We start from the raw sequence: 17,492 nt of genomic DNA, 5'->3' as shown, positions 1-17,492 counted from the left end.
TCAACAGAGGTTAGTTTGTTGGACGAGCGAAAATGTATCAATCGAAAGCGATAAAATGTAGTAATAGTTCAACGAAGTAATGATATTACAGAATTCGGTCCAGAGCACACCTTCTAACGAATGTATTCCGGTATTCCGAGATCCATTTATTGGCAACTGAAATGGATAAGAACGACTGAATAAGGGTCGAGTATGGTGACTGATTAGGGACATCGTGAATTATTTTTTCCTGACGATTCGTGACAAAAAATCATTTATATCGTGGTATGGAAACTAGCAAGTTTTTACGTTGGTTCTAAGCCTAGCGCACATCGACACTCGATAGGTACGTTGTCTCCAGTCGTTTTGTCGATGTACGCTAGGCTTTACGCTGCACAAAAACATCGTATTTTGAGGATGCAAATTTATCTGCTTGTCTCGAATCAGCTAGAAAAAAATACCACAATGTCCCTTTCTTAGCCATTAGACATCATAGATGAGGACGCAGTAGATTTTCAAAATACAGCGCGATTACTGGTAGAACAAATGCATTACAAGGCTATGGTCATAAACGAAAGATAAGAATTCATCGGATAGACCTTGGAGTAATCACCTTGTCAAGATGATTACTCCAAGGATAGGCGAAAGTTTACCCCATTTAGAGCCGACAAGCACCGGACACCCAGAATGTATGGTTCGCTCATCGGGAGTACCGTTTTTGTGTAAGTTATACCACAATGCTGCGCTACCTTTCACTACTGGTATATGAGACCTATCAAACACTGTGAAGCCACCTTCTGGAACATCATTCAACTGCGAGACATGCAAACGAGAATGTGAATGTATTATAAAATCTAAAAAAATAAAAACTATGTCGGCAATTTTCGTGATGTTCTTACTCACATAAAACATCCAAGTGGCCAAACGATCGTCAACACCTTCGTATCCTGTACCTTCGTTATCTATCTCCAGTGATCTCTGTAACATCAGATATCATTGAAACCGGGATCCGGTTCCACAGTTATTAGTTAGAGTTAGCTCCGAGTTGAAATTAGTTCATTTTCAAAGAGTTAACTCTGAGTTAAATCTTAACTCACAACCGGAACAGGATCCGGGTATTTTAGTGTTGAAATATCTTCATATCTACGTGAATTGCATCACCATCATGATTTAGATTCGAAACTTACATAATCGAAATAGTCAGTATGTGGTAAGTAATGTCCACCGAGACCATAGTTTGCTACCTATTATCAAAATGAGTGACTTAGATAGACACAAAATTATGATAAAACGATGTTTTAACGTATACCAATTCAAAACGGCTAATTTTCTTTCCCATGATGTTCTATGTCTGGTATGTTTCATACCTGAAATGGTTCTGAGCTCTGGTAGGTATTCAGTGCCGTCAGGATGGTAATTCTATTCGACAGTTTCCTGTCCAAATCGTCGCCTTCGTCGAACCAAGCACTAAAAACACGAGGTTTGTCGTTGTATGTTATAATGCGTTTCTTGATTGGAAGTGGTATGACGGTGCCTATGTATACCTACGAACTACTTAAACGGACATCGGATATGACATCACCACTTCTGTTGTGTCCAATAATAAATGAACGACCCATCTGTAAAAGATATGCAGACGATAATTGCAGTTTAGTGTATGACAACTTATAACAATATTAAACAATGATAACATAATTCATCAAAAGCCAATGCATTGATGCAGCTTCGTTTTTTTTTTCAAGCAAAGCATTAGTTACCTTTTCACGAACTCGTTCTTTTACTTGTTCAATCTCTTTATGATGTATAACATTATGGTAAATGTAAATCTCTGGATTGGCTTGAACTATTTCTACATCTGCTGGACGGTATGGTATCAAAGTCTTCTTGATGAAACAATTCAGATGCTCTTCTAGCTCCTAAAAGCAATTTTCGGTAACGTTATATCGTGAGATTTCATAAATTCTTCCCAATATATCAATCATACTGGAAACAAACCTCCTCTCCGCGACAAAGTTTAGCATAATGAGCCGATATCTCGTCTGGATAGTATTGTTTGGTGTATGTAAGATCTGATTGTGCTTGATACACTTCGCCATACTTTGTTTTATACTCCTTTACCAGTTCATTAAATGGATCTATTTTGGATATCATTTACCAACAAATAATCAGTAAGCATCTTACCAAATTGATTTTGGAAAATCGCAATAATGATAGAATAACCACGGTATCATAGATATATTGCTTACCAAATTGCCAGGCTTTCATAATGTATTCAAACGCGGTTTTGTAGTCTTCAAACTTAAAATAGAGATAATAAAGCTTTTATATCTGACTTCTTAAATCGAATAATTTGCGCTAGCATACCGAGAATTATTGGATCGATGACGCTGATCTCTGTAAGAATAAAAGTCGGGTTACCTTGAAGAAGGCGATTGCAAGTTTCAAGTATAAGTTCCCCCGGTTGAACGTTTCGATGTAATTCTCTGTGTTGAAGTTCTTTTCAACATACAAAAGCCATTCAATTGGTTGCCAATAATCGATCTCATAAATTACATCGTCAGTAAGCTCTAAACCGAATCCCGCAATCTCATACATATCATCCAGTGTAAGTCCAGTTGATCGAAATTTCTTAACCAATCCAAAAGAAAGGTCGTCTAATCGTAACTTATACATTTGTCGAAGCCGCAAGATCGAAACCGATGCTCCTTTCAAATCTGTCTCATTTGGCCAAACCGAGATATTTGTCATCTGTCTAGCAACTGTTACAAAATCTACAATATCAAAGTGATTCGTGAACAAAGAATTGTGCCTCATTATAGAAATGGAAATCTTGCCCTATACAGATAAACATACGGTACCTGCGAGAATTTTGTGATTAGGTATCATTTCTATTATGGACAGGACTTTCCGCCATCTAATCATTCGTTTTATCAACTTGTAAGCACCAGTTGGATGTTCAGCCACTCTAACGTCTAGCTGGTCACGTAATGCATCCGTCAATATCCTGAAAAAAAACATTTCTTTTTTTCCAGTGTGAAAATAACAGGAGTCAAATATTAGTGAAAAAATGAATTCAAAAAAGAGAAAAGAAGAGTTTAAGAATATTCTTAGCTCCAACGAAACTTACCCTTTAACGTGAGTTTCATACAGTACGGGGAATTCGTTCTCTAAAATCTCAACCGCTTGCTGCCCGTTAGACAGTATCCTGCTCTCAATATTATGAGCCTCTTTGATTCGAAAAACTGCCGTAAAACATTCAGAATTTACTAATTTTATTAATATCAACGAAATCAATAGCGAATTCATGTTCAAAAGACCTATGTCCATTTATCACCATCCGTGTAAGCCTATAGTTTATGTGAATATTGGCAGTACAGGTCCCTGTTATCGCCAGGCCATCGAAGTATGAAACAAAACACCAAGATAAATATTTCAAAAATTATTATATATATGCAATTGTTTGTCCAGATGTCACTGTAGGTAAACAAATTTATATGGTAGAGATTTAAACCATACTAGTTCTTTCCTCTGCTGTAACTCCTGTAAATATGTTATACTGTCTATTTTAAATTTTATCATGTAATTCTTGTGGATTTTATTCTGTGAATTTCAGTGTTTATTTCTTTTTCCTGTACCTTTATTGCGTTTTATGCTTATATGTTTTATTGTAAAACCTTCCCTAAGTGGCGATAAAGAAAGAATTGAATTGAATTATATTCATTTTCAATCAAATAAATACAACTGTTTCTATACGTCATAAAATTCTGATTCAATTCACATTCGATCACATTGGATCATTTCTTACTTCGATTTATTTTTCGAAATAAAATTTGAATTTGGATTTGATCTGCTTTGACCGACAACATCGAATATCTACAGCCACATTTCAAAATGGCTGCCACTTGATAGAGTTGTAGTTTTGACACATGAGATGAGCAAAACTGCAGCGTCCCGAACAAATGGATAGATTAAACAATTAAGTCGATGTGAGTTTTGGATTTAAAGAATATTGATACAATTTGTTATTGTCCTAGGGGCAATGTAGTCTAGATTTTTGAATGTTGATCAAGCAGGGACGGTCCATGAATTTTCGTCCCGCCCTTTCCCTTGTCACTGATCAACGAATATTGGTTGGGGTTTGTTATAGGCTAATTATTAATAAACTCGGGGTAAAAGTGCAGATCCGCACCTCTCCGCGTAAACGGTCCAATCAATTACATTAAATATCATTGTTTCAGATTCAAAATGTCATCAGAAATTCAGGACATTGCCATTGGCAAATTCTGAGATATCTTCACTAGAGAGAGTAGAAAGATTTTAGCCTGGATTCTGTCATTCAGCAGATTGTGTCAATCATGAGAGGTGCGGATCTGCACTTTTACCTAAAATTGGCCCAGCACACGGTAGCTGATTTAGTGTTTACACTTAGGCCTATTTCATGAAACAAGGCAGGGGCACCACATCCAGAACCAGGGCCTGGTCCCCGGCCAGGGTATTTAGTTACTTAATCGTTGGTGGTAGGCCTAAGCTTTCATAATCGAATGGGCTTTTGTGAAAACATCTGATCGTGTAACTCAACCACAGACAGGTTACTGATTAGGACCCGGGGTGATGGCTCACAACAAAAACATTTCAAACAATTTAGGCCTATATGCCAGGTTCCCCCACCCTGTCTAAAACTAAAGCTACACTGCTAACCAGTGGTCAATGTGAGATAATATTTTTTAATTCCTATAATATGATACGACGTTATTATTTTGTATCGTAGATAAATTCAACAAGGTCAGTCAATTTTACTAGGATTACTGGATTACTACTGCAGTGAACAATAATGTCTTTAGAGGATATAGCAGAGACGATGCTCAGATCGGGGTCATCATTGACGCGATCTGGATCTCAACGCCGGCCGCGATCCGCTCTCAGGAGAAGTTTAAGTAACACGGATTTAAGAGAAAGCGGGTCTTATTCAACTGACGAAAGCTCGGCCAGCAAAAGACGATCTAAAACACCTGAGTCTGATCATCGAAAAATGAACCGGTCTTTCGACAAGGTATGTAGCCTTGGTTATTTACCTAAATGAGCTTCTCGAGATATAGCCTTACGTATTATCAGGGAAGTGTGATGATCTCATCACACTTCCCTGGTATTATATACTTTGAGCCTCTGTTTGTAGGCTTTAGATTTTATCTCATTAAGGGCTTTGACTAATTATATTTTTGGGTATGGTAGCTCCTTTGTTATGGGTAATTAGATTGCAATTAAAATTTGCCTATAATCAAGTCGCCCTTTGATACCGTCGAAAGGTGCAATTGTTAAACGACGTAGACTTCTGGTTTGGAAAGTCTCATATATGCCTAGCGTAGACATAGGCCTATGAATATATTTATAACAAAGACCAACCAGTTCCAGTGTGAGGAATATGAACTAGAAAATAATCTACTCCCACTTAATGAATTGAGATATGCTGTGCACGACACATTTGTAGCGTAGTGTAAACAATTGAAAGAATGTCAGAAATGTTGATTGTCAGTGTTAAGTAAAAATGAAGAACGATGATCCAAGTTGTGATTCAGCCCAAGATAAAACTGTTTTTAGAGAACAGCAGGTATAATTGTCAAAATATGTCCTTGTGAAAATGTCCGAGTACATGTATTGTGAAATAATGTTCACACAGCTCTATCTTGGACATAATGATTTTATAAGCACCCCTTGAATTAGGATTGAAAGGAAGGTCTAAGTTATTTCATAGGTTTATGTCAACTCCAAAAAGTGTCTACCCAAAATTAAGTAAAAATACGGTTTTTCCTGACCATAAATAGATAATGATTTTGCTAAAGGGAGAGCAATGAAATTGTTCAAAATTGAATAAGGCTATTAAGACTGCAGTCAAGTTTTCTTTTATAGTTTATGTGAATATTGGCTGTACAGGTCCCTGTGATCGCCAGGCCATCGAAGTATGAAACAAAACACCAAGATAAATATTTCAAAAATAATTATATATATGCAATTGTTTGTCCAGATGTCACTGTAGGTAAATAAATTTATATGGTAGAAATGTTGATTGTCAGTGTTAAGTAAAAATGAAGAACGATGATCCAAGTTGTGATTCAGTCCAAGATAAAACTGTTTTTAGAGAACAGCAGGTATAATTGTCAAAATATGTTCTTGTGAAAAAGTGTCTACCCAAAATTAAGTAAAAATACGGTTTTTCCTGACCATAAATAGATAATGATTTTGCTAAAGGGAGAGCAATGAAATTGTTCAAAATTGAATAAGGCTATTAAGACTGCAGTCAAGTTTTCTTTTATCAGTGGCTAGTAGCTGCAATAAGATCCAATTTTTTCAGATGACACTGTCACTGAGTTAAAAGTCCTATTTGAAGAATGGATTTTCAATGGTTCTATTTTTATAGATTCGGTACTCTTACGTGAATCCTGAATGGGAATATGATCCGACTACTCTTGGAGATCGACTGTCCTCTGCAAATGTTAAAGATATGGGTATACGAGATTTGTCTGGTTCATTGAAACGGAATTCAAGGATTAAATCTCGCCTGCAGGAATTTGGTGTAAGTTTAAATTTGTTTGGTCTACGGTACACATTAATTTGATGCTTAAACCCAGTAGATTGTGCTCCTCTGGAAGATGGAATATTCTATTGAAAATAGGAGATTTCTGCTGTCACAGTGATAAAAGAATTGGCAGAAACTTCCATACATGGCAAGAGAAAATATATAATAATCCTCTTCTGGAAGAGTGCAAAACGTCCTTGGAATAATTATTATTCAGTCTAACCACAAGATATTGAAATTAATCATCAACTCAGCTGAATTTGGATGTGAAATTTTAATGCATTGTTTCTTTCAGTCAATTGAATTTGGTTCTTTATCGGAACTGGTTGATAAGGATTACATTGGTCAGGATAATCTATTATATATGCTCGATGCTGAAGACTTGCCCAAATTGATGGCTCTCGAAGCTATGATGCGTAAAGAGAAGGAAGATATGATTAGGGAATTACGCGCTGATTATAAAAAACATGGCTCCAGTTTGAGAAACATAATCCAGAAAAAAGCTAACGAGTCTACTGGTGCAACACCACATAAAAGGTCGAAGCGATCGGCTCGAGAAAGTACCACTGATTCACTATTCACATCTTTATTCATGGAAACTATGGGATATAAAGCAAACCCCGACTCCGCAGTAAACAAGCCACCTTTAGAACGCCGTCGCAGTCAGATGAAAGATTCATCAATGGCTAATGAACAGCCTACAGGCTTTGGTCCACCTGCTTACATAGAGCCACCGCACAGACATGAACGACATCTTTTGATCCATGGACGTGGTGCTCATGCTAGTCAGTATCCTGATCCATCTCGTCTCAGTCCAATGGTTCCCCGTAAAGGACAAACAAGTAAAATGATGACTATTGATACAGACAATGATTTAGAGAAGACTATGATGTCCAATAAGACATTCAAGCAGAATCAGTCATTTAGACCTATTCAGGCTGACGGAAATCGAGTTGAAAATATGGTTGTTGAAACGGAATTAATTGCAGATGCCAATGATCCAGTTATTGAAGAGATGAATGCACAACAACCAAACCAAATTCATATCCCTAAATATCAACAGGCTAAGAAACGTAATAAATCAATCGAGACCAATATTGATGATGTGCTCTTGCCGATAGAACCTGTTGTTCATGATGCTGAAACCAATTTTCATAGTATGCCCAAGAATGAACCAAAAGAACAAGAAATAATGATTTATGAAACATCAATTGGCAGTGACACACCTCTGTCAAAACCAGCAGTGAAACCAATTCCAAAACAGCGAGTTCCTCTACCAAAGCCTAAACCAAAACCAAAGCCTGTGCCTCGAAAAACAAGTCAACAGTCCTCACAACAAACGCCAGGCATATTGTTGCATGAGACGTCTATTGATGATGTTCTTATGGCTGATCAACAAAATGTTAAGGATAAAGAACAGTGGCAGTATGATTCTGGTGTTGCAGAAGTTGTAGATATGAAAGGCATTGAAGAAAAGAAAAAAGCTATTGAAATAAAAGAAGAGAAGTTAAAAGCATTAGAAGAGCTTATCAAAGCCAAAAAACAGTTTGCAAAAGTGCCTGAACCAGAGGCAACGATCACTTTAGCTCCAGGTGAAACAATACAGGTTGAAAAAGTAACAGAACCGATTGATATTGCTAAAAATAATAGTGAACTGGAAGACATCGAAATGGGTGGAATGAAAACAGTTGAAGTTGAGAAAACTACTGTGAAAACGGCAGGAACTGTTAGCAAAGTTGAGATAGTTGATATGGATACTAGTAGTGATAGTGAATCTGATGGTGGTACTGTGCAGAGATTGGAGGTAAAGATACTGGGAGAAGTGTTGACGACTGTTGAACCAATTGAAGATCAAACTGTAAAACTCACCGATGGATCTTTCATAAAGATCTGTGAAGCATCCAATGAAAATGTACGTCTTTCAGATGGCAATGTCATATCTATTCTTGCCAATAAAACTGGTCGCTCAAATATGAATCTGTCTGATGGTACATCGGTGAATGTGGTGAAAAGTGATGTAGGCAAAACATTGCAGCTCACTGATGGAAACCTGATTACAATAACTGAACCTGCTGATTGTCAGACCTTATCCCTCGAAGGAGGAATGGTGCTTTTTACATCTGGTCAGCTAGAAAGTAGAATACTTGTTTTATCGGATGGGAATACAGTGAAAGTTCCTGGATCTGTGGATGGTCAGGTCTTGATGCTTTCAGATGGAAATACTATCACCGTCAACGATACTGAATCAAAGAAATTTATTCTAGAAGATGGATCCGAATTATCCGTTAAAAAGTCACAAACTGGTCAGGTATTTCATCTAGCTAATAATCAAGTAGTCTCTGCAACTTCACAAAGTGATGTTTGTCAATGGAATTTAGACAATGGAGAAACTGTTGAGGGCAGAATTACAGCTGAAGGGAAGATAATGACTCTCGCTAATGGGGAAGTAATAACAGTCACCACCAATCCTGGTATAAAAGCTGTTACCTTAGCTGATCGTAAAATGATGAAGATGATGGGTGAACCTGAAAACCGAACATTGACTTTGTCTGATGGAAATGTTCTTGCTGTTGTTAAAGTTGAAGGGAGATCCCTTACATTATCAGATGGTAGAGTTTGCTCATTGTCAGAGACTCCAAAAGGGAAGGTTTTAACATTTCCTGATCGGCGAGAAGTTGCCGTTGTACGATACAGTCAAACTCGTAAACTTCTTGATGGGGAGGTTGTTACAATTGCTGAAACAGAAGGACAGACAATGACACTCGCTGATGGACAAGTCGTGACTATTACGAGAAATAATCGAGGCAGAAAAGTGATGACATTTTCTGATGGTCAGGCAGTCACAATAACGAGTAATGTAGGGCAGACATATGGACTTGTAGATGGCAGGAGAATACAAGGAACTGATTCTGTTAGTTATGGTGTACAAACTATGACGTTTCAGGATGGTCGCATTCTAGCAATTACTGGTACTGAAGGTGATGTGATGAATCTATCTGATGGCAAGGAGGTTGTTGTAACGAAAACAGCTGATCAGGCAATGATGAAATTTCATGATGGAAAAATTGTTCCAATTGATTCTACAGCTCAGGGACAAATGGTAACGCTCATCGACAGTCGTGATGTTGTCATAACTTGTACACCAGAAGGAAGAATGATGTCTTTCCCAGAGGGTTATTCCACAGAAGTGTTACAGGCATCAAAGACACTGACTTTATCAGATGGTCAATCAGTGAATGTATCTGACTCTGATAAAGAAATAATGACTTTATCGAATGGACAAGTTGCCACTGTAATAGTCGATGAAGACGGGGACAAAATCATGATGTTTCCTGATGGTAAAAATAAAGCAATTATGATGGTTGAAGGATTTGACGTAATTCTAGATGATAAGACCTCATTAACAGTGACAAATATTGATCAAGTGCAAACAATGACATTTCCGAATGGTGATGTTTCGTCAATTACTGAAATTAAAGAAGGTGATGTCATCAGATATCAAGATGGGAGTGAAGCATATGTTGTGAATGGAATGACTGGAAAAGTTGTCAATTATCCAAATGGTGAAGTGAGCAATGTAGTAGAAATCAAAGAGATTGCTAAACTTGAAGATGGTCGATTAGTTACAATTGTTGAGAATATACAATCTTTCAAACTTTCTGATGGTCGCAGAGTCCAAGTTTCTCTAACTGAAGAAGGTCGTATTTTAGTATTCCCAGATGGACAAGAAGTTGGGCTAACTGCTATACAGGGGGATAAGTTAGTTCTTGCAAGTGGTCGGAAAGTAAGAGCTGTCTCTGCATTGTCAGAAAAAACTGTTAACTTTCCTGATGGGCAGATGATTACAGTAACTGGATCAACGGATACAAAGACACTGTCTAATGGTCAGATTGTTAATGTTTCTCATACTGCTGATAAGAAAATGATTGCTTATCCTGATGGTAAACGAATGCATGTTTGTAAATCTGATGGAATCACAATGACTCTCTCTGATGGTCAGGTCATCTCATTTGCGGGAACAGGGGGCCAGAAGTTAAACCTTATTGATGGCAAATCAGTTACTCTCACTAATACTCCGCAGGGAAAATCTGTTATAACTCAAAATGGTGAAGCATTTCTAATTAAAGAAGGTAATTCACTGAAAGCATTTAAGCTAGCGGATGGTAGAGTTGTAGCTGTGAATGATTCAAAGGTCAAAGTACCAACAGAGATCATCTTTGAAAATGGACAGGTGGCACCAGTTACTGGTAGATTTGAAGGGCAAACTCTCACTCTATCAGATGGGCGTATTGTAACTATTTGTGAAACAAATGAGGGAAGAAAAATGACATTTCCAAGTGGAAGAACTGTAACAATTACTGGACAAACCGAAAATCGGCAGTTGTCAACTGGTGAGGATGTGATTGTTACCAGTACACATGATATTAAATCGGTGACCTTCTCTGATGGAAATGCAAGCATTGTATCTCGGGTAGTTCATATTCCTGCTGTTCAGTTTCCTGATGGTCAAACTGTGAACATCCATAGTCTTAAGGATGAACATACCGTTGAGCTTAAAGATGGCCAGACATTAAACTTAGCTGCAGACCAGATACTCAATCTACAAGTTGACGAAATCAGTGAAAAAGAAATGGTGGATGAGCAAACTGGTATACCTGAAAAGGATACTGTATCTGATAGTGACCCAAAACAAATAACTTATGATGAAGTAGTTCAACATCATGAGACAAAATTTGAAAATGATGAAGTACAGCATCGTACTGAAACTGGTACTATTTTACAGCCTCCAAATAGTATTGAAATTTCTGATACCACTCAAACTATTGGTGATATGTCAACAAATGCTCCTGTTACTCCTTACAGTGAAGGCTATGAGTCAGAAATGACATTTGTGAGCCCAACTGTCACTTCAATAGATACGTCAGAATGGGGTGAAACACCTCCTGATCGTGGCAGAATACCTCAACAACAAATTCCACCAAATGATGGATCATTTACAGCACCATTAACTCGCGATAATCTGATACATGCACGCCTGATGGAAAATTCTGCCTTAGATCAGGATACCAGATATAAAAGCACTCGCTCTCAAAGTAATGCGAGTATAAGTGGTTCAGATACTGCTTCCATTGTACAGGGCCTTGTTCAACAAAAAGTAACAGCAAAACACCGTCAGCCATCACCTGAAAAAGTCAAATTGATGCAAGCGTTTGGAAGCTCTCCAAGTGAGCAAAAGAAGATGAAGAAGAGTAGTAAAGTGACCCTGCGTCAATTTTTTGGGATGAAACCTAAGAAAAAAGATTACATTGAACCTGATGAGAAAGCGATTCAAGACATGAAACATTCAAAGTCATTTTTTATAGCGGATCACCGAAACACATCTCAGCGACAATCGAGAGGTAAAAGTCGTTATAAATATGAAGAACCACGAATCGAACCTTCACGAGAAATCAATCGAAGTAATGCTGATTATGAACGTGAGAAGGCCTTCATTACATCATTGATTGAGGAGAACATCAGCGTAGCCAAGCAAAGATCGCGAGAAAATAGTCTAGAAAGGCAACTGGAAGACACAAAATTCGCAAAACCTAAATCTAGAGAACATAGTTTGGAAAGGCAACTAGATGCAAAAAAACAGAGGTCAAGAGAAACAAGTTTAGAGAGACAAATAGATGGTAAATCTACAGATACAAGAGCTAGTACGATTAGAAATAAAGAGCAGAGCGAAAAGAATGGTACATTGAATGCAGCTTTGACTTCAACTCCAAAAGTTACTCTGAAGTCTGAACTGATGACTTATGAGACAGCAATACTTGATGGGAACGATGAGGTAAAAAATAGTTCATCAACAATGACTCCAGCGAAAGTTCAATCCTTGGAAAAATCCACTGATGAAACATTAGTTCATCAGGAGACAAATGAATCTGGAGTACAAAATACGTCGGATATGTTGAGTGCGATGTTCTTCAGTCAGAAAATCAAATCGAAGAAGGATAAAACTGGTAAAATCCTTGGCGATGCAACATCGGATAGTGCGGGTAGCGATTTATCTGATGATGACGCAATTTATGCGACTGTTGATAAAACACAAAAAACCAGTAAAACAATGCGCCCTGAACCGAGTTATGAAGATTTAGATAAATTGCAAAACGAATTGGAATTTCAAGGAGAGTCAGGAGACCATGATCTCTCTGCTATTCCACGTACAAATGGAGAGAATTACGAGGGTGATTTTTCTATCACCTGGGACAGTGCAGTTGATGATGCAGATGAGGTGTTTGACGAAAGCGCCTTTAATGATATCAATATTAGTTTTGATGATGTACTCAGCGAACGAGACACACGAAGACATCACATATTTCAGATGTTACTCGAGGAGACGGCTCTCGAAGCAAAAATACGTAGAATCGAGGCCCTCGAGAAAAGGCAGAAAGAGCGTGCGGAGAAACGAGCAGCGAGAGAAGCTCTCGGATTATCTGGCGATGAGGATGATGATGACGATGACGATCTTACCCAGTCAACGGAAAGTTTAGATCTAGATGAAGGCGGTCTTCATCTGCTTGAGAAGAAAATTGAATTGTATTTCGAATTACAGAAACGCGTCAAAATCCGAGCTCTTATGAAGAAAATGATGGCAGATGAAGGCAAGCGCATGTCTAAAATACTGATGACTGATGAAGAAATATTAAGTCTTATCGCTCAGAAGGTATGAGATACATCCTTGTTATTACTTTATGAAATAACTTAGAAATGCTTCTACGATGGCCATGGTAGTTATTGAATGCTACCCTGACTACTGTCATACATTGTGCGTTTATTGTACATACACTTATATTTACCCTCAATCCATATAGTGAATGAATTGAAACTGTAACAGTTGAACAGTTAGAACTGTAACATTTCAGGATCGAGAACTTCACGGAAATACAAATGAAATACATCATCAGCAGCAACAGCAGCAGCAGCCATTAAGAGATTGTCAGTCTCAGACTACGGCTACTCTGTTAGAGGCTCGTCGGGAATCGATTGAAGTTCAAACGGATGATTTACCAGAAACAGAATCCGAGAAATCGTTTGAACTCAAAGAACCAGAGCCTGAGATTAAACCTCCTCAGAATCGTCGATCCGTACTGTACGTCAGTGCAGATGTGTTTGAAGAACTTGATACAAAAGTTATTGAGGTATGAATCGTGGTTTTATCATCATAGATCTGGATGAATAGCACAGTTTTTTGTTTCAGACTGGACTCAAAATAGTTCCTCTTCAATCATTCTGATAATTAGGTTTTCATCGGTATCGTCTTTCTTTTCCAGGTTGCACAACTAGAACAGAAGACATATGGTGAACTCGTAAGAGATTTAACACGAAATTGTAAGGATGACCTCGAGAAAGCAAGGTGAGTACTGCGTATATTATCATCGATATTATCAGGTTGATTGAAAACGAATATGATTGATTGAATTATTTTGTAGAGCTTTGTTCCGTTGGATCACTGTAAAGGATTTGAATCGTATTGATCTCGATGGAGAGTACAACAAGAATTCATTATTAGGCATGTTGAAAGGTATCAAGAATGGAACGGAAAGTTACCATGAGCTATTCAAGAGACTTTGCGGGTAAGTTGATTGAAATTATCATTGATAGGGCGACTATTAGATTCGTAGAGGAGCTTTGTTAATCTGGTGAAGAATGAGCAAAATGACAAGGATGGTACTTAATAGGTTAACTTGTTTGTTTGAAGTCCAAGCTTTCACTACTAATGTATAGTAGCTTCAAGTTAACCTATAAAGTATTATCCGTTTCGCTTATTAAATGATTAATTGATCGATCTAACGTTTCTGTTTTAGATATGCTGGTCTACACTGTCACGTGATCAAAGGTTATTCGAAGGGTGTCGGCTATCGACCGGGGATGAACATCGAACAGGCGTGCTTCCGAAACACGTGGACTGCCGTCAGTATCAACAACCAGTGGAGATTTGTGAATTGTAACTGGGGCGCGCGACGAGTCGAGGGTAAAGACGAATTTGAAGCCGATCGTAAACGAATGAAATACAAATGCGACGAGTTCTACTTCTGCACGGATCCCGAGGATCATATATTCCAACATTACCCGGACGATCACAAATGGCAGCTGCTTCGTAATCCGATCAAAGTCAGTCAGTTCCGGCGAATGCCCGTTTTGAAATCGCCGTTTTTCAATTCCGGTTTGAAGCCATTCACGCGTCGTTTGGAGGAGAAACTGTTCACACAAGACGGACGAGTTGAGATTCGTTTGAGAATATCGAAATATGTCGGGTTGCATTGTACGCTGGATTTAATTCGCGATAACGGACTCATCAGTTTAGGTGACGGACATTGCTTGATTAAAGTCATCGATGATTTTGTCGTTTTCGTTGTGGCGCCACCGGATATCGGACGATTCTATTTTAATATTTATGTCGCCGATGATTGGAAATCGACATCCTTGGAGCACGCGTGCGCCTTTCAAATCATTGCCGGGGATGATTGCTACGAAGCCGGCATTAATGGAATCTTCCCGAACATCGGAGTCATCGGGAAGATGCCGATGATGGAGCGAGTCGGAATGGATATACCGGCCAGTCAGGATCCGCATGTTTTGCTCACGTGGCAGAAAGAAATACCGTTCACTTTCTGGCTTCATAAAGACGCTAAATTATCGCATCAAATGAAACTTTTCGATCGACGTGGGAATTGTCTCGGGGACTACGACAAATACGTGTTCTTCTCGTACAAAGGCAATAAGTCATTCATTGCGCGATGTCCGAAAGCCGGTTATTACGTGCTGTCGATTTTCGCCGCTGAAGCGAAAACGAGCACGGCAAAGTTAGACTGTGTGCTTCGGTTTTTGATTGAATGCGAGTCGTCCGTGTCAGATTCTGTGCCGTTTCCTCGCCCGACTCGCAGCTGGATCGGGTGTCACCTGCACGAACCGATGGACGGCGATTTAGAAGTGAACAAACATTTGAAATTTTCCGTCGAAATTCCCGATGCGAAAGATGTTGCAGTTGTCGTCGGCAAGACCGGAAAACAAAAACTACGCGAAACCGAAACGACAGATTTATGGGAGGGAATGATTTACACTGGTGATGTGGCAAATGTTGCAATGGCATTGATCGCGAAGTTTAAATATTCACGCAACGAAAAATACTCGATACTGCTCGATTATAAGATAATAGAAAAATTACCCAAAAAAGCTGCATAATTTCTAAACCAGTTACTGAAAATGCAGGCTTACTGGGAGTAAGATCTAATGCTAGTATGCTAAAAAGCCAATTCAATTGTTGATATCATGACGATATGTACATATCCAGGGTATAACATCTACAATATCAATGCTATTTTTCAACCACTTGTAATGTTGGTTGTAAATGGAATGAGTAGTTCTATGGTACTGGCTATATTATATTCTTAAAAACTACCTAATATCAAAAATACTCTTCATGTATTTTTGCTAATATGCATATTGAATGTTAAAGCTGCTCCGATATGGTATTCTGAATACATGTTTACATGTAATTTATAATTTGATCTGTGCGGTGACTGATTTTATTCTATATTTATTGTTGCTACTTGTTGGAGAAATTGGAATAACGGGTGAAAATGATTGAGATGCTTTCCACAAATTAGGAATCATCAATAAGATATTGTGTAAATATGTTCATAAACTTTCCTGAAGATAAAAATTATTCATTCCATCATGTTCTCTTTTATTGAACAGAAATTTTTACTGAGATCTATATATTCTGGTACAACACTCTAGGCCACTTAGAATTAGTTTTAGAATCTTGGAATTATTTTTATTATGATAACAAAGCCCCTTTACTTATACAACAAAATGTACTATCACTAGCAAGGGGCTTTATGTAGGGGCAAGTGAATATACTTGTTTTATTCTTATCATGAATTTTCATGAATCATGAAGTTTTAGGTACTGGTCAAATCATGATGTAAATTTCTGCCCAATATTATACAATTTATGTATCCAGTATGGTACTGTACGTATTATAGTATCTACTATGAATCACAGTATTATTGCTGTTTTGCTGTGACATAAATTCAGCTTGTCTACTGTATTTCGTTCTTCTAATTACGTGCTTCGAAGCCGTCCTATTGCCAGACGTCCATGTGGTTTTGCTCACTTTTTTGGGAGTTTTCTATGAATCATGTCTAATCATAAACATAATTATGTCTCTCAGTCATTCCAAACTGCAATATATACACAAAGTGATATATGTAAATACATGAAGTGATTTTATTTTCTATCTTGTGTATAAAATATACATGAATTTCAAACTAACACAATTGATATAATGATATTATAGAATAAACATATTCTCTATTTATATTGCTTTAACTTTCTGGAGTTTTTTATTGATTTTTTAGCCGTATTTTCCGAAGAAAGGGAATTAACCGTGGATATTCTTTCTGTGATTGACTGATGAACTATGAACTAACTCAAATACGACTTGAAAGAGTTCATTGATCGATGGACTGCTGTATAAGTTTACAGAAATTCCACTAGGATTAGGATTAGCGCCACCGTATGGTCCCCTAGCGGAATTTCTGTGAACTAAGACCATGATCAATTGATTGACTGCTTTATTAGTTTACAGAAATTCCACTAGGGGATTGTACCTTGCTGCCACCAAGTTTAGTATGTACAACTGACTGTAGTACTACTTTAATGATGACGTCCTCATACTTAGACATGATTTTTAACCTCATTTCAGCATTCATAGGCTGGAATTTAGGACGACATATCCTCGATACGACACCACTGCCCAAGTCAATTATCGCGATAACAGATTGAAAAGGAAATTTCACTTTTTCAACGAAAAATCAAAGCTACTCGTTTATAAAAGATGCAGCAAACAGACCAGTCACCACCTGCAATCCTGTTCTCACTAGAGCATCTGGGT

General features: G+C 37.9%; 1 protein-coding gene across 1 annotated transcript; it reads left to right on the top strand.

Moving 5' to 3' along the window:
* Nucleotides 1–3,877: 3,877 nt before the first annotated feature.
* LOC141901283 (uncharacterized) lies at nt 3,878–16,868 on the top strand. The gene is made up of 8 exons (XM_074788429.1): nt 3,878–3,965; nt 4,748–5,029; nt 6,392–6,547; nt 6,846–13,256; nt 13,456–13,731; nt 13,864–13,946; nt 14,023–14,166; nt 14,398–16,868. Exons 2-8 carry the CDS (start codon nt 4,811–4,813, stop codon nt 15,773–15,775), a joined length of 8,667 nt encoding a protein of 2,888 aa, XP_074644530.1. The 5' UTR covers nt 3,878–3,965; nt 4,748–4,810; the 3' UTR covers nt 15,776–16,868.
* Nucleotides 16,869–17,492: the final 624 nt, after the last annotated feature.

The sequence above is a fragment of the Tubulanus polymorphus genome, chromosome 3 (genome assembly GCF_964204645.1).
Source record: "Tubulanus polymorphus chromosome 3, tnTubPoly1.2, whole genome shotgun sequence".
Lineage (NCBI taxonomy): Eukaryota > Metazoa > Nemertea > Palaeonemertea > Tubulaniformes > Tubulanidae > Tubulanus > Tubulanus polymorphus.
The sequence above is the reverse complement of the archived record's forward strand: the minus strand, read 5'-3'. Positions and strand labels throughout refer to the sequence as shown.

Coding starts and splice junctions, on each gene's coding strand:
- LOC141901283 (XM_074788429.1), top strand. CDS start 4,811: ATGTCTTTAGAGGATATAGCAGAGACGATGCTCAGATCGGGGTCATCA. Junction 13,257..13,455: donor TAAGTCTTATCGCTCAGAAG/GTATGAGATACA, acceptor GTAACATTTCAG/GATCGAGAACTTCACGGAAA. Junction 13,732..13,863: donor TTGATACAAAAGTTATTGAG/GTATGAATCGTG, acceptor TTTCTTTTCCAG/GTTGCACAACTAGAACAGAA.